This window comes from Diplotaxodon limnothrissa, linkage group LG7 (assembly GCF_057381915.1).
Source record: "Diplotaxodon limnothrissa isolate DT_005_m linkage group LG7, D_limnothrissa_male_GT1.1, whole genome shotgun sequence".
Taxonomy (NCBI): domain Eukaryota; kingdom Metazoa; phylum Chordata; class Actinopteri; order Cichliformes; family Cichlidae; genus Diplotaxodon; species Diplotaxodon limnothrissa.
This window is the reverse complement of record NC_140602.1, coordinates 30,835,485-30,858,420: the sequence shown is the minus strand read 5'-3', so window position 1 is coordinate 30,858,420 and position 22,936 is coordinate 30,835,485. Positions and strand designations below refer to the sequence as shown.

The window sequence follows — 22,936 nt, the reverse complement described above, 5'->3', positions numbered from 1 at the left end:
TAATATTTCTAGAAAATGAAATAAATTGAGGGGGGTCAGTAGGAGTGGGAGGGTATCGTAGGTTTGGCGATGTGAGGAGCTCAGATGATCCCCAACAGGTTTGTTTTGTTCATAGGGAAAGGTAAGGAATCTCAGAAAAATTATGCATAGTATTGAAAATCAAATATTGATTTTTGTCATTGCTGTTGTGCTTTTTATAATGTCAACTCCTCATGTTTTGCAAAAAAACAAAAAGAAAACAAAAGAAAACTGTACGTCATGGAGGCAACTGAAGATCATTTTTTGAGTCAACACCCTAAAAAACATGAAATTTACCAAAAGTATTCCATGCAGCTGAACAGTAGCGGTTTCTGATACGGGCGACACGGGCGGTTGCCCCGGGCGGCATCGTGGTGGGGGCGGCATCACGGGCATCGGCAAAAAACAAAAACAAAAAACTTGCTCGTAGGCTACTCATGCTGCCCCGACATCAGCCAGCGCATAGTGGGAATGGCGCAGGTACCGATCGGTTTTCTATCGCCCATTTGCTGGGAGTAAGGGCACCCTCCGTTTGCGAGGTGCGCCTGCTGCTTGCGGCACAGGGAGGAGAGGGCGGGGCGGCGGGGGATTCTCTGGCTGGCTGGAGCAGCGTCTAATAACCAACTCGGAAAATAAAACAAAATAAAAAACAAACCAACGAACACGAAAACACCAGAGATCATGATACAGACTTATAATTTGCACCGATGTTTTTTCCAAATTCTGTATGTGAAAAGTGAGCGCGAGAGCCCTCGGTGCGCCTGCTTGCTGCTGAAGTCAAAGTAAACTTTATTGTCATCTCCGCTACATACAGTCCAGTAGAGAGACAAGATGACGAGGCTCCAGTTACAGTAGTGCAAGTAAACAAACAATAAATATAAGAAGAGTGAGAAAATAAATATACACTTTAGGACCAGGGGTAAAGGGATCAATAACAATTTAAAATTTATAATAATTTACAGTTTGATGATTTAAAGTCTCACACAACCCGAGGGAGTGTTCGCCCAGGGCGCCAAACAGGCTAGGACCGCCAATGCAGCTGAATTTTTATTTTATTTTTTTCAGACCTGTGTAATGCAAAGAAAACTAAAAACACCAACAATCACATGGCTCCCTGTGAGCAAGCACTTTAGCGACAAAGGGAAGGAAAAACTTCCCTTCAACAGGAAGAAACCTACAACAGGGATAGGTAGCCATTAGAGCAGGAAGACAGGACAAAGACACACTGTGTAAGAAGTTAAAAGCTATCTTGTAACCAATTTATTATACATATATATTAGGGGTGCAACAATACTCGTATCGATATTGAACCGTTCGATACAGTGCTTTCGGTTCGGTATGCATATGTATCGAACAATACAAAATTTTTAATTTATTTTATCAACTTTCCTTCTGACGATGCTGTCTGTGTTGAGCGCTCAGTGGATCTGCATTCGACTACTCCGCCTAGGCTGCACTGTCGAGTGCAGATCCCCTGAGCGCAGCGCAAGCTAGCAAGACAGAGGCCCTTTCTCAATTCTCAAGTACTACTCGCCGAGAACGCACGGGAGTACAGACTCGAGATTTGTACAATTGGAACACCAGCGTACTTGATGATGTCACAGGTCCGGAGTTTTTACTGCTGTCCCCTCTTAATTTAACTGGGAGTAATATGTTATGAAGCTTAACTTTAATCACAGCCAAACCGGTTTACTCAGGAACAAATAAAACACTGAAATAAACCAAACATTAACATTTAGAAGTGATCTAAGTGACTTATATATCATGTTTAACCTCAGTAGTGAAATCTCTATTAATAAAAATGTATTTTTTCGATCCAAAAAAATGTTCATGCCTTTTTAATTTGTCATTTATTAATATATATATGCACACACACACACACACACACACACACACACACACACACACACACACACACACACGCACATATATTTATATTTTGTGTGTGTGTGTGTGTGTGTGTGTGTGTGTGTGTGTGTGTGTGTATAAAAGTGAGTTGAAATCTTGGTTTGCACCAATAACTGAAGAGTTAGCAGATGTTGAATCAACAAACAAGAAATCAAAAACAGAATTGTGCTAAAAACTGGCAGAGTTCCTGTGTTTCAGAATATAAGACCTTATATAAAATATAAGACCTTATATAAGGTCTTATATTTTGAAGGTTGCAGTGAAGGTGAAGGTGGCAGTGCTGAGCAGACTGTGACCATGAAGCTAAAATGTTGCAGGAGAAACATATTGGACAGTGAGGATACTTTTGTAATCATGCTTGGACAGAGTTAAGCATCTTGGGTTATGATATTTGATAACAAAAACTTCTAGTCTGAGCAGGAAATGTAATGAAAATCAGGAACAAACTGTCCACCTGTGGCACCATGAACTAATTTTTTTTCATCAAGAGACAAATAAAGGAAATTTGTTCATCCCCTCCCAGATATGTGCTTCCAACAGACTGACAAGGCTGGGCACACAAAACAAAAACAATTAGACCAAAAAGGACACAGGGAACAGTTTGCACTGTTGTCACTGATGTTTACAAACTGATACAAGGAGGTTTGGTGTCTGTCCAGGGTCCTCTTCAGAACTACATGTATAACTCACCTGTTTCCTCTTTAGCCGCTCCTTTAGGGGCCTCAAACACCAATTCTCTGCATGTTTTCCTTCAGTACATCCATCAAATGTCTGAGGTCTAATGTCAAAAACACCTCAGACTTTGTCTCCAAACCGCTGAGCCTGAGCTCATGTGCCCTTTTCTAATCCCGCCCATCCTGCTCAGCACCAAAAGAAGAGATTTTAACATCTCATCTTTAACATCTAACAGCTCACCCTCCTGCCTCTTTTAATCAGTGCCACCATCCCTGAACCATCCATCACAGCAGGTCTCACTACGAGCTTATCAACTCTCCCTTTCACACATCACCCACTCATCTCTGTCCACTCCACCTTCCTTGTGCACTGTCTGTTGCTTTGGACGGCTGACCCTGGGTAATTAAACACTACCTTCACCATCAGATTCTGCTCCTTGCATCTTCACCTTTATAACTCACCTGATTAAACTGTATTGAGGCTTAGAGTTTGCATTATTAGGGGTGGTCCTCAGACAGGTGCTGTAGTTTCTAGCTACCTGCTAGGCTTCACCTCAGCTAATTTAAGTCCCTTTTACTGGACCTGTGGACCGTGTTTGAGCGGTTGGAGCTTTTTATTAAATAGTGTTATAAAATCTGCTGTGGAGTCAAATGTACTAACAGACATTAAAAGTCTGAGGTGGAGTTCTGATGAGTGAAATTCTACAATTCAGCATTTAGCAGGTATCTGTGTCTGTACAGTAGATGGGTGATGTCATAGTGGCTACAGCTGGTCTGTCTTCAGTCAGATAAAGTTAAGAAAAAAGAAAAAGGATTACACTTCAGACAACAGTCCGATTAATTTCTCCAAAATATACTAATACTAGAGGTGGTAGTCCAATGTGGAACAGCCATGGCAGGGAAACCAAATATGACAGTCTAAAATAGTACAACACTGCTCTCCCCTTTAAATATTAGGCACCCAAACAAGAACACTCAGGAGTTCAACAAAAAGTGTGAAAAAAGTGCTTCTTCTTTTTTTTTGTTTTTTTTTTTTTTAAATAAAAGGAGTAGAGCTTTTTTTGTTCTATTTTCATAAAAGCTGCCAAAACTGGTAGAATTGCATTGCAATAATTTTTGCGATTGTTTTCAAATGTAGAATTTCAGATTTTTTCAAACACATATTATTTTACATGAATGAAGGCCTAATACATTTCAACATGTATTTTATTATAAATTACATTTTTATTTTACTTGAAGCAATTTTTATTAGTATTTATTTAAATTTATACCATATTTTGAATTTAAGGCAGAAATTAAATTTATTTAATGTGTTTAATGGAGTTATAATTGATAAGCAATTTTAAATTGATTTTATTTATCTTGCTTTGAAAAAAAAATAAACTAAGTACTTTTTATTTTATTCCATATTTCAGGAATTATTTTTCATTTTAATTTATGTTAATTTTACATACAAAACATGCATTTTCTTTTAAATGTCATTTTGTAAAATCTTTTTACATTTATCTGTTTGTAATAGTATTTTTAATTGTACATGTATTTGATATTGTTTTAAATACAATGAATATATTTGACTTATTCTTAAGTCTTTTAATTGTTACTATAATTATTTTTTATAATTATTGTATTTCTTTTTATCTGAGGTGTGTCCTCCAGACGCCATGTTCTGTCGTGACGTCACCAAACGGGAAGTGAGCTCGTTGTTCTCCTTGGTGGCTGCCTGGCTGCGAAGGCTCGCGGACCAAAACAACTCCTTCTCTGCTGCGCTTCCTCCTCTTCCTCAGCACGGACCATGGACGGGTGAGAACGGGAAACCGTCCCGAACCTTCTCGGAACCGTTCCCACCGCACTTTTACCTTCCTTCCTCCCTTCGTTTCCTTGGTGACTGAACCGCACCTGCGCGAGCCTCAGATGCGCCCCTCCCTGCCTGTTTGTTGTTGGTGTTTACTGAAATGCTCTCCCAGAGCCCCGTTTTCCTGCTCCTCGCGCGCTGTTTAGTTGCTCGTGCGCTGTGCTGTGCAACTCTGCTCTGTTCTGTTCGGCTCGGCGTGAAAGTGTCACGGGGCAACAGTAGCGACAGCCGCGGTGTTTTATTACCTGAAATCTCGCGATATGTGCGTGTTCACGCAAAGAGCCTCTCTGTCTGTGTACAAACAGAGAGGAATTACTTTCATTTTCTGTTAATTAGTTCGACTTTGGGGTTCTAAAATGTCACCAGCAGAGCCCGAAGCTTCTTTAACTGATCCCGGGAGAAGGTTAATGGTTAAAATGTTAGCGGTAAAGTTAAACAGAAGCTCAGAGCTGAAAATGAAGAAGTCATCAATCATCTCCTGCAGTCTGTCTCAGGAAACAGGCTTTAAAGATCAATCACGTCTCAAAAAAAAATTGCAAAAGAAGACAGGATTTTAAATATGGAGGTTCATGTGCTGCTGATTTGATAAATTCATTAATAAATTGATGAAATGTGATATAACTTTGACATTTCAATAACTGATTATTGTGTTTGTTTCCAGGAGTCAGAGTTCAGCTCGTCTGTCAGCAGCTCTGAGAACATGAGCTCCTCTCACCTGTCCACAGGTGAGTCTATGAAAGTCTATGAAAGGGAAGCTCCTCCCACCTGAACCCTTTCCATCATAATTTACCTGTCTGTTTCTGTCTATCTGCAGTGGATGGCACTGATAGACTGTGTGTTTCAGAGCGTGCTCAGTGCGTCCCATCTCGGGTCCTTCACCTGCGTCAGCTTCCCCCTGACGTCTCTGAACAGGAAGTGCTTTCTCTGGCGCTTCCCTTTGGTCGAGTTAGTCAGCTGATCACACTGAAGACAAAGAATCAGGTGAGCGCTAACGATGCCAGCAAGGTGCGCAGTACACAACTGTCTGAATTCCTCTTAACCTGTTCTTTATTATTATTAAGTCATTGCTGGTGAAAGTGTGCAGGTTTATGTGGTTTAGAACCCTGAGCAATTCAGTTTTACTGTACAGCACATGTGCTCTTGTTAATTGGAGGAAAAGTGAAATAAAAATACACAAAATAAAAAGAAATCCACTAAATTGTTGAGAGCGGCGTTCGGCTGCGACTGCTTGCGACGTCATCTTGCATCCAAATTTATTACTAACACATTTGGTAGCTGTGTGGGGGTTTGTGAGGTTGTACTGAGTGAGTAATCACTGTGTGTCATTATATAGCTCTTTAGTTAGCCACAAGAAGGCACTTTGTTATTCACTTCAGTTCAGTTTTATTTATACAGCACCAAATCACAACATGTCGTAAGGTAAAGACCCTACAATAGACCCTCACTATCCTGTCTCCCTTCCCTCACCCCCAACGCGAGTTGTACCCACCTATCTTTCCTTCGTCTGGATTCACTTACCCTAACATCTGCAATCAGGATAAGCAGTCACACAAAGCTGCAAAGGGAGATAAAGCTGTAATATGAGAAAAATCTAACAAGATTGAACACAGTATACAGATACCTGCTTAACGAAAGTAGTGGTGGAGGACCAGCGCTTTATGAAGGCGTGAGTGCTTTAAATGCTTCGGTCAGTTAGACTGGACAACAGCTTAGCCTATTTAAAGCCTGGAAAGAACGCCAGTTAAAATGTGACTGTGTGAATGTGCGACTGCAATGTTTTTTTCTGACGAAAACAAGGCAATATCTAAATAAAAGCTTGTGCAGAAACATGAAAATGATGATAAAATGTATCGAGACTTTTGTCAAATAATAAAAACAAGATGACATCCAATCAGAACAAATAAGTTGTGTACAAAGGCGGGACGAGTTTGGAAGGTATCTGTTTAGAAGATGGAAGGCTTTTGGAAATGGCACTGTTTCTCATAAATTCGACAAAATGTAACTGCTTAGGAGGAATAGAAGAGCAGACAGATGAACACGTGCCAGGCACTTTTGATGTCTAGGAAAATAAGACGTTTTGCAAACTGTGGAGCAGCTCTCACTGATAAAATCATCACAGATTTTAGACTATTTCATTCAACTGAATCAACTTCAGATTTAGTCCATTTAATACTATAATAACGTTGTTGTAACTTGTTTGCATTAAACAGGTAAAAAAAAAAGAAAAGAAGTAAAGCTGCATCTAACAATCTATGTTTATACTGATGCTCATTGGGGAAGCACAGAGACATTCAGTTTAGTTCAGTTTTATTTGTACAGCACCAAACAGTCACCTCACACCTTGCATATTGTAAAATAAAAACTCTACAATACTGCGGAGAAAACCCCAACAATTAAGCAACCCTATGAACAAGCACCTAAGCGACAGTGGGAAGGAAAAGCTCCCTTTTAACAGGTAGAAACCTCCAGTAGAAACAGGTTCAGGCAGGGGTGGCCATGTGCAGCGACCGGTTTGACAGGACAAAGACATGCTGTGGAGGGGAGCCAGAGATTAATAATAACTAATGATTAATTTCAGAGAGGTTTATTAACACATAGTGAGTGAAGAAGAAACACTCAGTGCATAATGGGAATCCCCCAGCAGCCTACACCTACTGCATCATAACTAAGGGAGGATTCAGGGTCACTTGGTCCAACCCTCTCCGCGAGAGAGACTCTGCGCAGCAGTCTGAGGGCTCTGCCAGGAGTGGCGATGCTGTTTTCCAGAGAATTGATTAGTCAGTAGGTGGGAGTTTCACACCTGTTGATGTGTAATCTGGAACATAGCCTGTTTGCAGCATAAGTAACCATAGCGATATATCCCAGTAAAAAGTGAACCACCTTTGAAAAACAGAAAAAAGAGTTAAACCTGAAGTCACATGGATAAGACCAAATCCTGCTTTGTAGCGCAGGCCTCTGGACATCAGAGTGAAGGAGCGGAGAGACGGAGCAAAATGAATTCCCGCCCACAACACCTCTTTGTTGAATTCAAATTTAGTGGGAAAATGGGCATGTCAGTTTTGTTTCTTAGTAAAAACAGTTAATATGATTGTACCCTGTATATGCAGAGCTCCAGCTGAGCCAACCAGCACACTGTTTATTTGTATTTTATCTTGTCTATGTCATCACGCCGCATGTGACTCAGATTGTCTTTTTTTAATGGCTTCTCATTGCTTTAGTGCCCTCTCAGGTTCTTACAGCTGACCTCTCATCCAGAGAGAAATAATCCTTCATTGATGCATTGGACACTACAAGTTATTTTAATAATCGTCTCATGGGTCTGTCACTAACAGTGACATGTTCATGGAAACAAGTAATGACATGTTTCAGGTGTGAGTCATGGCACCAGAGCTGAACTCTTATTTCAGCTTGTGTTGTAATATGGTGTTGTGCAAAAGTTTCAAGTCAGCCCTCATTTCTTTGTATTTTGATGGAACGATGGGAAATTGGTTCAGTGAAACGTGTGCAGAGATAAATGGTTCCACCTGCAGCTGCTCTGAGGCATGTGGAAGTATCGGGGGGACAGATACTGAACCCTAAATTACCCACGATACATCCATCAGAGTGCAACAAGTGTATGTGAATGTTAGGCAGGGTCTAAGCCACTCTTCCACTGAGTGGTGTGTTTTTATGACAGGCTGTAACAGGCGAGTAACAAAGAGTCTAAAATTATTTAAAGCTGGTTCCTCACTAAGTTTTCTGTTGTGCATAGACACTTGTTACTCTTTGTGTTTGGAGCATTTTCATTCTTGAATGGCTCACAGAGAGCGGGTTTACAAACAAAAAACAGTCTTCCAAAACTGGTCAGAAATAAGGGGCGGTTCAAGACTTCTGCACAGCAGTGTGGTTCACTGTGTTGTGTAATTTGTGAGGTAGTGAAAGTCAAACACATGATGGCTGAGGCTTTGTGTTCTCTTCAGTCTCCTTTGTGGTCTGATCTCAGCGTGGATTAAAGTAATGAAAGGCTTTTGTACTGCTCCCTCACTGCTTTATTTTGTTTACACCTGTCACATGATCCAAGCAAATCTTTTTTTCCCTTCTGTGTGAATGGACAAATTTTCTACAGAGAGCAGCTCTAGCTAATGTTAGCTTAGAAAAGATGTCCCACCGTGACAGACTCACACAGAGAGGAACACATGAAATTTTTAAGTAATCGTTTTTTTTCTTTTCAGGCGTTTTTAGAAATGGCGTCAGAAGAAGCCGCTGTTACCATGGTGAACTACTACACCTCAGCCACTCCCTCCATCAGGAGTCAGCCAGTCTACATTCAGTACTCCACCCATCGCGAGCTCAAGACTGACAATATGACCAATCAGGTGAGGAGCAGCAGCTCAGGCCCCACCCATGGTGTCTGTTTATTTGTTTGAAGTTTGATCTGTCATCTGTTTACAAAAAGCAGCGAGATGGTCCTTTAAACAATCAATAATATGTTTGTTTGCTGACAGAGGGCTCAGGCAACGCTGCAGGCCATGAATGCAGGAGCAGTGCACTCTGGGAACATGGCTTCAGGTGGGGAGGGCCGGGGCATAGCTCCAGGTCAGAGTCCCGTCCTGAGAATCATTGTGGAGAATTTATTTTACCCTGTGACTCTGGAGGTCCTCCAGCAGGTCAGGACTGCAGATATCATCAGTGTTATTATTGTTATTATTATTGAAGTTTTTATTATCATGTCCTTTCTAACAGTTCTTGGTGGTATTAATAAAATTTTTCCACAGATCTTTAGTAAGTTTGGCTCCGTGCTGAAGATCATCACGTTCACCAGAAACAACCAGTTTCAGGCTCTCCTGCAGTTCAGCGACACCGTGCATGCTCAGCACGCCAAGGCTGTGAGTCATACACCTACACACACATTCTCACTCTCTCTCTCTCTCTCACACACACACACACACACACACACACACACACACACACACACACACACACACACACATTTAGAAATCCAGCTCCAGTTCTAGGTCTGAACTGGTGCGGGTCCAGTCAGATCACAGTATGTGTCCTTCTGTCTGTCAGACTCTAGACGGTCAGAACATCTATAACGGCTGCTGCACGCTGAGGATCGACTTCTCCAAACTGAGCGTGCTCAACGTGAAGTACAACAACGACAAGAGTCGGGATTTCACCAGAGCCGACCTGCCAAGCGGAGAGCTAGAGCCCGCCGCCACCTTCGGTAAGAGTAAGGGCCTGTCTCAATATGCATACTTTTGCGTACTTGTGTTCTCGTGTACTCGTGATAAGTCAAGCCGTAAATATTCCCTGATGCCTCCGACGTCTTCGGAGACGTCTGTTACCCACCAGCTCCATAGCAGACTGGGAGGTCGAGGATCACTAGAGCCGGCGAGAACAGCGGATTCCCGGCACATCATTTTCAACCCCCCCCCGCGGTCTTTTACTACTCAGGTTAAACATGATATATAGGTCTCTTAGATAACTTTGAAATGTTAATGTTTGGCTTTTTTCAGTGTTTTATTTGTTCCTGAGTAAATCGAGTTGGCTGAGATTAAAGTTAAGCTTCATAACATATTAGTCACAGTTAAATTAAGAGGGGACGGCCGAAAGAACTCTGGACCTGTGACATCATCAAGTACGCTGGTGTTTCAGTTGTACAAATTCATTACAACTCAATAAGCGCACACACCTCGACTGACCAGCAGCTGTCATTTCTATAACTCTATGCAGACCTCAGAGTCATTGTATGGGGGCGGGGCTAGTGAGCTAACCTGTATGTGTGTTTCAGGTGTAGCTTTGCCTCCGTATGGAGCAGCGGCATTCCCACCCACTTTCCACCAACACACAGGTGAGTTGCACATGAACATCACCTTTGACCATTGACATTTACATGTTTTAAGATGAGTCCATGTTTAATAATCCGGCTGCTGGATGCGCTGAGCGTGAATATGGAAACCACTGAAATAAAGTTTTGGTGTTTTCCGTCCTCAGGTCTGTCCATGGCGCCCGTCCCCGGCTCGCTAGTGTCTCATCCTCGCGTCTCGCTGCAGATGGCGCCTCCTGCTGTCCATTCGGTGCTGCTGGTGTCGAACCTGAACCCAGAGGTCAGAGGTCACACATGCTAGCTCACACAGTCACTGGTCGTGTCCAAATTCATGGGCTGCATCCTCCTGAGGACACCGGCCTTCGCGGTCTACGTGGGCCGGGTCCTCAGAAGGTCGGGTAGGCCGGAAGTAAACGGCCGTGAAATTGGACGGTCTAGCCTTCTGATTAGCGTCACCGCTGTCTCGGTGGAGTTTAATAAACTCAGCCGTCTGCTCCTTGCTATCTAAAATATAACGGGACACTGGCGTAAATTCTCGACTGTCTCATACTTATGTTTAATCAGGTTTCTGTTTGACGTTTAGTCAGCTGTGTAAAAACCAAGGAGGAACCCACCCGGGGGATTAATAAAGTTTTATTTTATCTAATCTTATCTAATAACTTTAATCTCAGCCAAACCGATTTACTCACGAACAAACAAAACACTGAAAAAAGCCCAACAATAACATTTTTAGGTTGTCTAAGTGACTTATATATTACGTTTAACCCGAGCAGCGAAAGTCCGCGGTGATCTGAAAATGATGTGCCGGGAGTTGTGCCCTTCTCGGCGGCTTCAGTGACCCTCGAGCTCCCGGCTAGCTATCGAGCTGGTGGGTAGCAGACGCCTCCGAAAACCTCGAAGCACTTTTGCAAATATGCGATATCTTGATAAACCGAGCAGATATTTGAAGTTTACACAACTACTTCCTCGCCTGAAAATATGTTAAAAGTTTATTTTGTGACCCTGAAAGATTAGTATGAGTAATTTTAAAACTTAGTAGCGGCCGCCATTGTTGGAAACTGGAGTTTGGCTGGGCCGCGCTATGAATTCTGGGATATGGTGGGCCACGAAGGACACACCCGACCCATCCTTAAAATTCGGGGAAAAGGAGGACGCATTTGTCGGCTACATTCGGATGAGTCTACGAATTTGGACAGCCTTCGGCGTGTCGCTGTGACGTAATCGGTCTACAAATGCGGCCTCAGGAGGATGCAGCCCATGAATTTGGACACGACCACTATCCAATCAGAGCACAGCTCACTGAGCTAACTTGTTTTTTGTTTTTGAACAAAATAACAATTACAGCACTCATTTTACATGACAACAAAAAGTTACATACAAGTACAAGTGGTTAAGAACAAAGCAGCCATCGAATAAAGAACAAAAGAACAGTATAGGTCAGAAATACCATAAAGCAGCATAAGATAAGAGAGAGATAAGATAGAACTTTATTAATCCCTCGGGTGGGTTCCTCTGGGAAATTCGATTTCCAAAAAAGCACAGCACCGACAGAAGTTACAGAGTTATACACACACACATATATATAAATACAGAGACAATATAAATAAAATATACGAAGGGGATAAATAGAATAAATAGGAATAAAAATAAAAATACAAGTGAATTGCACATTTCAAGTATTGAGTCTATTGCACCGTTGACTATTTACAAAAGTATTGCACAAAAGGTATTGCACAGTGAGGTGAAGAGGCACTACAGCTTAGTTGTTCCCCCCTCCTTTGTCCTCCTGTTTCCCCTCCCTCTCCCCTCCAGAGAGGAGTTAAACAGTCTGATGGCGTGTGGGACAAAGGAGTTTTTAAGTCTGTTAGTTCTTGTCTTTGGGAGAAGCAACCTGTCACTGAACAGACTCTTCTGGTTGTTAATGGCCGTGTGCAGAGGATGCCTGGCATTGTCCATAATGTCCATCAGTTTCTTTAATGTCCTTTTCTCTGCCACTGTCACCAGAGTGTCCAGCTTCATGCCGACCACAGAGCTAGCCTTCCTGATCAGTTTCTCCAGCCTGGATGAGTCCCTCTTTGCTGTGCTGCTCCCCCAGCACACCACAGCATAGAAAAGTACTCCAGCAACCACCGACTGGTAAAACATCCTCAGGAGCTTCCTGCAGATGTTAAAAGACCTCAGCCTCCTGAGGAAGTACAGTCGGCTTTGGGCTTTTTTATACAGGTGCTCTGTGTTGCATGACCAGTCCAGTTTATTGTCCACCCACAGCCCGAGGTACTTGTACTTGTTGACCACCTCCACCTCCTCCCCCTCTATCTGAACCGGCAGTGGACCTTCTCTGGACCTCCCGAAGTCCACAACCAGTTCCTTAGTCTTTGAGGTGTTGAGTTGCAGGTGGTTTGTGTGACTCCATGCGACAAAGTTCCTCACCAGACTTCTGTACTCCTCTTCCTGATCATCCCAGATACACCCCATGATGGCTGTGTCGTCTGCAAACTTCTGAATGTGGCATAATTCAGAGTTGTAGCAGAAGTCAGAGGTGTACAGGGTGAAGAGAAGAGGGGACAGCACAGTTCCCTGTGGTGCTCCTGTGCTGCTGACCACTGTGTCAGACGTGATGTCCTTCAGCCTGACGTACTGTGGTCTGTCGGTGAGGTAGTCGGAGATCCAAGCCACCAGGCAGGGGTCCACCTCCATCCTGTTCAGTTTTTCTTGAAGCATACAGGGCCGGATGGTATTAAAGGCACTGGAAAAGTCAAGAAACAGGATCCTGACCGTGCCTTTTCCCCCATCCAGGTGTGAGTGGGCTCTGTGTAGGAGGTACAGGATGGCATCCTCCACTCCGACACCCGCCTTGTATGCAAACTGTAGTGGGTCCTGGGCATGTTGTACCTGTGGTCGGAGGAAGTTGAGGAAGAGCCGCTCTAGAGTCTTCATAAGATGTGACGTCAGTGCCACCGGTCGGAAGTCATTCAGCTCATTGGGCCGGTTCTTTTTGGGGACCGGGACGATGCAGGATGTCTTCCATAGGGCGGGCACTCTCCCCAGTCGCAGACTGAGGTTGAAGACTCGTTGTAGCGGCTCCCCAAGTTCAGCAGCACACGCCTTTAGCATCCTAGGACACACCTTGTCTGGGCCTGCTGCCTTTCTGGGGCGAAGCTTCCTCAGTTGTCTCCTGACCTGATCCACTGTGACACTGGGAGATGTTTGGGAAGAGGGGAGGGGGGGAGATGTCTTGCTGCTGAGAGAGGGATTGGAGGAGGGGGGTGTCATGGTGTCAGGAAGGGGGGGAAGCGAGGGAGGTAGGAGAGTGGGGAGAGGACTCTGTAGTGAAGGTGAGGGTGGGGGGGTTGTGGGCTGGTCAAACCTGTTGAAGAAGTTGTTAAGTTCGTTTGCCTTCTCCACAGTCCCCCCCACTGTGCTTTTCTTGGTGTTGTGGCCTGTGATGGTTTTCACACCATTCCAGACCTCCCTCATATTGTTCCTCTCCAACTTCTGCTCCACCTTCCTCCTGTAGGTGTCCTTTGCTTCCCTCAGGCAGCGTTTCACCTCCCGCTGTGCTGCTTTCATCTCCTCCTTCACTTTGCTCCTGAAAGCCTTCTTCTTCATGTTGAGGACAGCTTTGACTTCCTGTGTTACCCACGGTTTGTTATTAGGATAACACCGTACCGTCTTAGCAGGGGCGACCGTGTCCACACAAAAGTTGAGGTAGTCTGTAAGACAGTGTGTCGCCCCCTCTATGTCCTCACCATGTGGGCTCAGGAGCACATCCCAGTCTGTGGTGTCATAGCAGTCTCTCAGAGCATCCTCCTTTTCTGGGGTCCATCTCCGGATGGAGCGCGTTGTGACAGGCTGCCTTTGGACGAGGGGTGTGTATTGTGGCTGTAGGTAAACATACAAGTACAAGTACAGTAAGGTGATCTATCATATAAAAGTAAAAAACAAAAGTACGCACATACAATCAAGTAAGGTGTGAGCTTTATTTAAGTTACACTTGTCTAATGAAGCCTTCCACAGCAGCACTTCATTTTTAAATCCAGCAAAAATCGGAGTAATTTTCAATAAGCGACCTTTGTGAATGAAAAATTTTGCAACTAGAATCTAATACTTGAAAGGTTAGAGAAGGGCAGTCAATATTTATGGAGGTTAGCCAGTACTGAAAATCATCCCCAAAAGATCTGGAACTTTCACATGAATAAAAAAGATGCTCTGTAGTCTTAATATCAGTATTGCAGAAAGTAGGGCTGCTCGATTATGGCAAAAATGATAATCACGATTATTTTCACTGAAATTGAGATCACGATTATTTGACGATATTTATTTAACCCTTTAAGACCTACTATAGAACCAAGTCCACCAGAGCTTATATTATTTTTTTACATGCTGTAGTGCCATTTGTGGGAGCATTTCAAGTTGCTATACATCAATACAACTGTTATAGCCCATATTTTAATAATATGTATGCATTAAGTCCATAGTAATTACATAAATTGCAAAAAAGTGCAATAAACTACAAAAAAAATTGAAAATCGCTTTTGTTTTGTTTACATATATTTCTACTTGGAGAAATTTAAGAGGTTTATCCCTCAAAACTTTAAATACAATAAAGTTGCAAAAAATAGTTTCCCACCACAGGAAATTTATTTTGAGTGTCTTCATAGTTTTATTTTGGAGATACAGCAATTTTTATATACTGCAGGAAAAACAAAAAACAATCCTATGATGCAAATTTGCAAAGAAAACAGCATGTGCATCATTTCACTGTGGGAAGTGTTACGAACAGCTGATAGGAACGGCAAAGCGTGTTTCTGGAATATTATGTTTTTGTTCCTGCAAGCGCTTTTTATGCAATTTTTGCAAAGCTATATGTGAAACGAAACCGTGACCGAGGACAAGCTGATGGCATAAGATGTAAGTACAACTCCTCCGGTTTCATATGCAAAACAAATTATTGCGCTAGCTTACACGGTTCAGGTTCTACAGGGATTTAACAATAGTTACGCAAAACGGAGCTTACTGCTCTGACCGGCTTTAAAGGGTTAACAATGACTTTAAAAAAATAATATAAAATAGTGTGCAACACCACTGAAGTTTTTTTTTTTTTTTTAACTCTCTTTTCAACCAACGGCAGTCACTCTCCAAATAACTTCTGCTTAGCTTTCCGAGCTTCCCTCAGGTCCTCTTAATCAGCGGTCTCCAACCTTTTTTGCGCCACGGACCGGTTTATGCCCGACAATATTTTCACGGACCGGCCTTTAAGGTGTCGCGGATAAATGAGGGAGGGGCTAATAATCGGCTCAGTCATTTTTAATGATCGTTGAAAGCCCAGATCGTAATCGTGATTAAAATTCGATTAATTGAGCAGCCCTAGCAGAAAGTGCATGCATTCGTATCTACAGGGTGGGCCATTTATGTGGATACACTGTAATAACATGGTTGGTGATATTAAAGTCCTGTTTGTGGCACATTAGTATATGTGAGGGGGCAAACTCCTCAAGATGGGTGGTGACCATGGTGGCCATTTAGAAGTCGGCCATCTTGGATACAACTTTTGTTTTTTCTATCCGGTTGTTCAGTGATGACGCGACGAATCCTACTTCCGGGTCTAAAGTAGTCTGCGTTTAATATGGCTTTTGTGTTATTAACATGTTTAATGTTATGTATTTTCTTCTATTTGATCTTAAAAAGCTCCTAAAACAGTCAGTGATCACTGTTAACCTCCCTCGGCTTTTATTACCGCTAATCATTTATTTAAGCTCAGTTTTTAAAACCTTAGGATGTAACTACAGCCCAGCCCATGCAGCAGTATATGAATGACTAACCTCATATTATGGATGGATTATCTCAGTTGTTCTCCTGGCTGAAGTTTGGTCCTTTTACAGCATCCTGCCATGTGATTACATTTGTTCCTGACCACCGAGAACACTCACGTTAACTTTTATCGAGCGGGAAAAAAAGTTAGCTTGTTTATATTATGCTAACATAGCTGTGTCGCTAGCGGTCTCGTAGCACATCATTATATACCAGCTAGCCAAACTTCAGTAACCCTACAAACGTCACTGCTGTTTAGTTTTCTGTCTTCATTTATGCTAGAAGTGATAGCAGAGCTGTACGTTTTAATTTGTTTCCAAAACCCCGCAGTGAGGACATGCTATATTGTATTTAGATAGAAGCTAGCGAGCTAACTCCCTGCTAACTTCTAACGCCGTTAAATGTCATAAATTCCGTTTTCATGGATGCCTGGATGTTAAACTCAATTGTTACACCTGGTAGAGCAGAACGCTGATCATTTTATTAAAGATGAAAGACTTTAGACAGTTTTTCAACTCTCAGTAATGCCATAGTGATCGTTTGATATATGGACCTGCAGCGGAGTTTAGACCCAGACACGGCTAGTGACGTCAGACTGAACAATCGGATAGGAAGAGGGCCATGTGACTCATCAAACCTATTGGTAATGTCACAAGAAAAACAATGGTGTGCTTGGTTTCAACGTAACTTTATTCTTTCATGTGTTATTTACAAGTTTCTGACCACTTATAAAATGTGTTCAATGTGCTGCCCATTGTGTTGGATTGTCAATGCAACCCTCTTCTCCCACTCTTCACACACTGATAGCAACACCGCAGGAGAAATGCCAGCACAGGCATCCAGTATCCGTAGTTTCAGGTGCTGCACATCTCGTATCTTCACACCATAGACAGTTGCCTTCAGATGACCTCAAAGATAAAAGTCTAAGGGGGTCAGATCGGGAGACCTTGGGGACCATTCAAATGGCCCACGACGACCAATCCACTTTCCAGAAAACTGTTCATCTAGGAATGCTCGGACCTGGCACCCATAATGTGGTGGTGCACCATCTTGCTGGAAGAACTCAGGGAACGTGCCAGCTTCAGTGCATAAAGAGGGAAACACATCATCATGTAGCAATTTCAAATATCCAGTGGCCTTGAGGTTTCCATTGATGAAGAATGGACCCACTATCGTTGTACCCCATATACCACACCAAACCATCACTTTTGTTGTTCCAACAGTCTTGGAGGGACCCATCCAATGTGGGTTAGTGTCAGACCAATAGCGGTGGTTTTGTTTGTTAACTTCACCATTCACATAAAAGTTTGCCTCATCACTGAACAAAATCTTCTGCGTGAACTGAGGGTCCTGTTCCAATTTTTGTTTTGCCCATTCTGCAAATTCTGTGCGCCGATCTGGGTCATCCTCGTTGAGATGCTGCAGCAGCTGGAGTTTGTAAGGGTGCCATTTGTGAGTAGCTAATATCCGCCGAAGGGATGTTCGACTAATGCCACTCTCCAGTGACATGCGGCAAGTGCTACACTGTGGGCTCTTGCTGAATGAAGCTAGGACAGCCACTGATGTTTCTTAGTGACAGTTTTCTTGCGTCCACATTTTGGCAAATCCAACACTGAACCAGTTTCACGAAACTTAGCAAGCAGTTTGCTAACTGTAGCATGGGAGATGGGTGGTCTCGTAGGGTGTATTGCATTCAAATCTGCTGCAATGACCCGGTTACTGCGTTCACCAGATATCAACAATTTCGATCCGCTCCTCACGTGTTAACCTCTTCGACATGTCAATGGCTGTGAACGAAGAGAAACTTGTAAATAACTCATGAAAGAATAAAGTTACGTTGAAACCAAGCACACCATTGTTTTTCTTGTGACATTACCAATAAGTTTGATGTGTCACATGGCCCTCTTCCTATTGAAAAAACAAAAGTTGTATCCAAGATGGCCGACTTCTAAATGGCCACCATGGTCACCACCCATCTTGAGGAGTTTGCCCCCTCACATATACTAATGTGCCACAAACAGGACTTTAATATCACCAACCATTCCCATGTTATTACGGTGTATCCATATAAATGGCCCACCCTGTATATTGAATTTCTTGTGAAGAAGTCATTGGACAGATATATGGCATTTAAATTTTTTAATTGATTTTCTTTTGCTTTCGGTGGAATTGGAAAGGAACGATACTTAGTCAAAAACTTCAAGTTATAATCTTTAAACATATATTTTCCACTGAACTAATTTTATTCACCTTCTGCAGAACGTCACGCCTCACTGCCTCTTCATCCTGTTCGGTAGGAAAACTCAGATTTTATTTCTTTAACGTGTTTGAAAGGTGTTTCTGTGCTGATTCATTGACAGTTTTGTTTCATGTTTTTTCAGGTGTTTACGGAGACGTTCAGAGAGTGAAAATCCTCTTCAACAAGAAGGAAAACGCTCTTGTTCAGATGAGCGACGCCACGCAGGCTCAACTCGGTCTGAAACAATTCAGTTCATTTAAAAAAAAACAAAATTAATTCATTTTAACATTTTTTTTCTTCATTTTTAATGACGCTGTGAGCGATGATACAGAAGGTCAGAGCTACTTTAGTTTTTAATTCCAGTTCAGTGAATTAATCTGTGATGATGATTAATTCAGCATAATCAGGGCTCTAGACTAACTTTTTGCCATGGTTGCACTGGTGCGCCTAAAAATAAAATTTAGGCGCACCAGCACAAAATTTAGGCGTACCCAAATTTTTTAACTGCATTACTTAACACCGCAGTTTTACATGTTCACGTTTTTTTTTTATTTGTAAATGATTAACTAACAACCTTTCAAAATGATTAACTTGACACCCCCTTTGCTGCCCAAATTAACAGCAGCTCCATCAGCCCCCATAGCAATGATTTTATCCAACCAGTTACTGCACTGGTCCCCAAGAGCAGCAAATGCTTTCTTTGAGGCAGCATAAATTCCTAAACAAATTTAAAAAAAAAATACCATTTACTTATCAGATCAAGAGTTTACAATGCAGTCTTTTTCAGTTTGAGTTTCTATATTCATGTATTATTGCTATGTTTAATTTTCAATGATAAGAACATGCTAGATATGGTTAATTCAGTAACACGACGTAATATTATTAATCATATACATAGGCTACGTGACATGACATGGCTTACCTTGGGCATGGGCATGCTGGACCTCAATGTGTCCAATCAGTATATTCGCTGGTCTTCCTTTTTGCAAGATACGAGCGTACACAATGACACATTCTTTTGTGGCGATGTCTGTGTCTCCATCGATCAGGAAGGCCATGTATGTACTGTTCGCAATTTCCACTGACGTCTTTTTTTTCAGTGTGTCAGCGATTACGCCTATAAACTGGGCGCACGCAACATCATTGCTGTATGTGGGGTTTATGTCCAAGCCATTTTTCCTGTGAAGAGTTATTTCTGACTTGAACTTAGTAAACGGAACTTCTTCTTTTGCAATATTGTAGGCGATGTTAAACTTAATGATCATCTCGGCCTCCTCCGATGACCTGTTTACACCTGCCTGCCGCTGAAAGGCAGTGGGGAGCGGGGACATTTTGGCAGAGCATTTATCGCGGCATATAATGTGTCTTCTCGATGCTGTATGCTTTTTCAGCGTTTCAATTCGAAACGTATTAGCACCAGTGACAAATGCTGTGTTGCCGGCCATGGTCTTTCCACACTCGCGACAATAAATGCAGTGCATCATATTGTCAGCTTGGCTGTATCTTAGCCAGGGAAACTGGTCAAGCCACTCGATTCGAAATCTATACATTTTCTCACTTTTACTTTCAGTGGACTCCGGCTGGGAGTCGATCGTATGTGGCTCATTTTCTGATGCCGTCTCCGGACCAGTGTTTGACAAAAACGGAGAGGTTGATGGCTCCGTGTCAGAGCGCTGGCTCAGAATTTTGGACTGATCAGGCCTTAACTTAACGAAAAAGTTATCAATTGTTCTTTTCATATTTTCTCAATACCAACTTCATACACTTCTGACCTGGGCTACTCACCCTTCTCTATCTGCCCGCACTTTCAAACGTAAACACAAGTAGGTCTGCAGGAATATCTGGACCACGGCCAATCACAGAGGTCCCCGCCTCTGAGTATCTCTGATTGGTTTAGAACACGACATGGGCATAATGTGTGTCTGTTGTTGAACACACGGAGACTTTCAGGGTTGCTGAAACGTTTTTTTTCCGAGAAAATACTTGGTTGCACCGGTGTGACCAAGTATTTTTTTTACTTGGTCGCACCGGTGCAACCAAGTATTTTTTATTAGTCGCACCATGGAGAAATTTGGTCGCATTTGCGACCAAATTGGTCGCACTCTAGAGCCCTGATAATAATAAATATTGTCATGAATAATGACTAAATGCACGGGAGTACAGTGGTCAATTGAATTATAATGAATGAAAAGTTCGGAATTGTATTTTTAATGATTTTAATACTGTAATGGATGAGCAGAAGACAAATTCTTGTTTATCTCTTTGTTCTTCAATGACAGCGATGAGTCACCTGAACGGGCAGCGTCTCCATGGTAACGTGATCCGGGTGACGTTGTCCAAACACCCGGTGGTGCAGCTGCCTCGCGGAGGGGCTGGGCAAGAAGAACAAGCACTGACTCGGGACTTCTCAGGCTCTGCCCTCCACCGCTTCAAAAAGCCGGGCTCCAAAAACTTCAACAACATCTTCCCTCCGTCAGCAACGTTGCACCTCTCCAACATCCCGTAAGACCGCCTCGCTTCCTGTTTGATGTGTTTGACTCTTGGAGACTGATATGCATTTAAATATCGTTGTCCTTCATTGTTTCCTTGTTTCCTAGCTCTTCAGTGAGCGAGGAGGCGTTGAAGGATTTATTTTCTTTGAATGGATTTGCAGTAAAAGCTTTCAAGTTTTTCCAGTAAGTAACAAAGCAACTCCGTTCACTGATTTGTGCTTGTTAACCAATCAGAAAAAGGCAGATTATTATGATTTATTTAAAAAGAAAAATACTATTTAAATGAAAACAAAAAACATATTTTTTAAATACAGATGTTACTGAATAATTTTAAATGTAAATTTTTATAAAATATTATTTAAATCTATAATTGTTTACTGTATGAAATGTTTACTTTACGAAATAATGAAAAAAGAAAAAAATAATGAAATAAACTGTTTAAAAAGTTCAGTTTTCTCTTCAGTTTCTAATGTTAAAAAAAAATATTAAAAATTCTTTAAACTTTTTTTTTGTAAGTGTTTATGTACTCCTTTCCTCTCCCTCCTTTCTGATGGGTTGTGGGTGATGATGTCACTTCCTCTGATGTCACAGGAAGGATAGGAAGATGGCGCTGATGCAGCTGGCTTCGGTGGAGGAAGCCATTGAGGCTCTGATCGCCCTTCACGACCACCAGCTGGACCACAACCAGCACCTCCGGGTGTCCTTTTCCAAGTCCACCATCTGACCTTTGACCTCTGAGCGGCCGCTCAGAGCGCAGGGCTTCTGATTGGCCCGCGGCGCAGACAGACAGACCACGGGGATATCTTTCTGTGCCTACAGCAAGCCTCGTATCATGGTGGCAAATGATGTCACAACCGAGGGTCATGGCCATGGCTACAGAGGTTACAGAGCACATTCCGGAGCAGACTGAGTAGCAGTGCATTGTGGGTAATGAAGTCCATCATGGAGGTGACGTCAGTTTGTGTTTGTTAATGTGATGCAGGAAACGAAATCAGGAAGTAAAAAAAAAAAAAAAAAAAGAAGGAAAAAACCTGCCTTTTATCAAAGGTTTACTTTAAATTTATCTTTATTTAAAATTACCAATGAGCATTAAGTAAATTATTATAGATATTTTTAAATGAAATGAAATGATTTGACCCTTTTTTATGTTTAAAATTCAGATTCCAACGTTTTTCTTTTTACTTCAGGTTTTTATTTTTCTCGTTCTTCACAAACTTCCGCCTTGTTATTTTTGAATTTTCAGCCTCTCTGCACACTGCCGTCTGATTGGCTGGAATTATGTTAATGATTATTATTTTTAATTATTATTTTAGGGTTAAGCTGCGATCTCAAATCTTCTTCTGTGCCTTATTTTCTGAATTATTATGCTGGGTTCTGGTTTTTTACGTGGTGTTTGGAGGTTTTGGTGATGGATTGTTTTGTGTGTCTTTAGATTTTTTTTTTTTTTTTTAAGTAGAATTTTTCTACTTCATTTAAAATATTTTTGTTGGTGGTCAACATTTTGGGTGGGTTTTTTAATCATGAATGTATTTATACTGTACAACATGTAAGGCTTTCTGTGTGTTTGTGCGTGGGTATTTATGTGTGTGTGTGTGTGTGTATGTGTGTATATTAAGCTGAGTTGTGAGTGGTTGAGCTTCAAATGTCCCATCTTTTACTGAATTAATTTTATTAATTTCACTCCCTTATTTTAATAATTTTTTTCATTTTCTGTTTGGATTCGATTTTTTTTTTTTTTTTTTTAAAATGGGAAAAAAGCCACAAAATACAGGAAGCTGCCGATTCCCAGTTTGCCTTCTGACCTCAGACCTGCCTACCGCTGCCATTTAGTTCATTTTCTGTTCAACTTTCCCCATTTTACATTTTTAATTTACTTCTTTTAATATTGGAGTTTTTTTCCACTTATTTAAAGATTTTAAGCACTTTATGTGAAATTGTTACAAGCGTTGTGGGTGGGTGGGGTCAAAACAAGCCAAAGTTCCTGTGCCTTTTAATTGGACAAATCCATTTGCCCCCATTATGAAATCACTTCCTGTTTGAATGGCCTAGAAAACTGTTTTTCTTCATTTAAATTTAAATGTAAACCACACCGTTTTTAAAAAAAAGAATTTTGCGATAAACCCACCTACTATT

The 22,936-nt window shown here is 41.9% G+C and overlaps 1 protein-coding gene across 1 annotated transcript; it reads left to right on the top strand.

Annotated features, from left to right (window-relative positions):
- Positions 1 to 4,352: 4,352 nt before the first annotated feature.
- On the top strand, positions 4,353 to 22,029 carry LOC146628535 (polypyrimidine tract-binding protein 3-like). Its single transcript, XM_085359590.1, has 14 exons — positions 4,353 to 4,400; positions 5,114 to 5,177; positions 5,267 to 5,433; positions 8,664 to 8,807; positions 8,937 to 9,098; positions 9,207 to 9,317; positions 9,502 to 9,658; positions 10,226 to 10,285; positions 10,429 to 10,541; positions 18,332 to 18,365; positions 18,454 to 18,546; positions 20,591 to 20,813; positions 20,909 to 20,986; positions 21,395 to 22,029. Exons 2-14 carry the CDS (start codon positions 5,153 to 5,155, stop codon positions 21,525 to 21,527), a joined length of 1,500 nt encoding a protein of 499 aa, XP_085215716.1. The 5' UTR covers positions 4,353 to 4,400; positions 5,114 to 5,152; the 3' UTR covers positions 21,528 to 22,029.
- Positions 22,030 to 22,936: the final 907 nt, after the last annotated feature.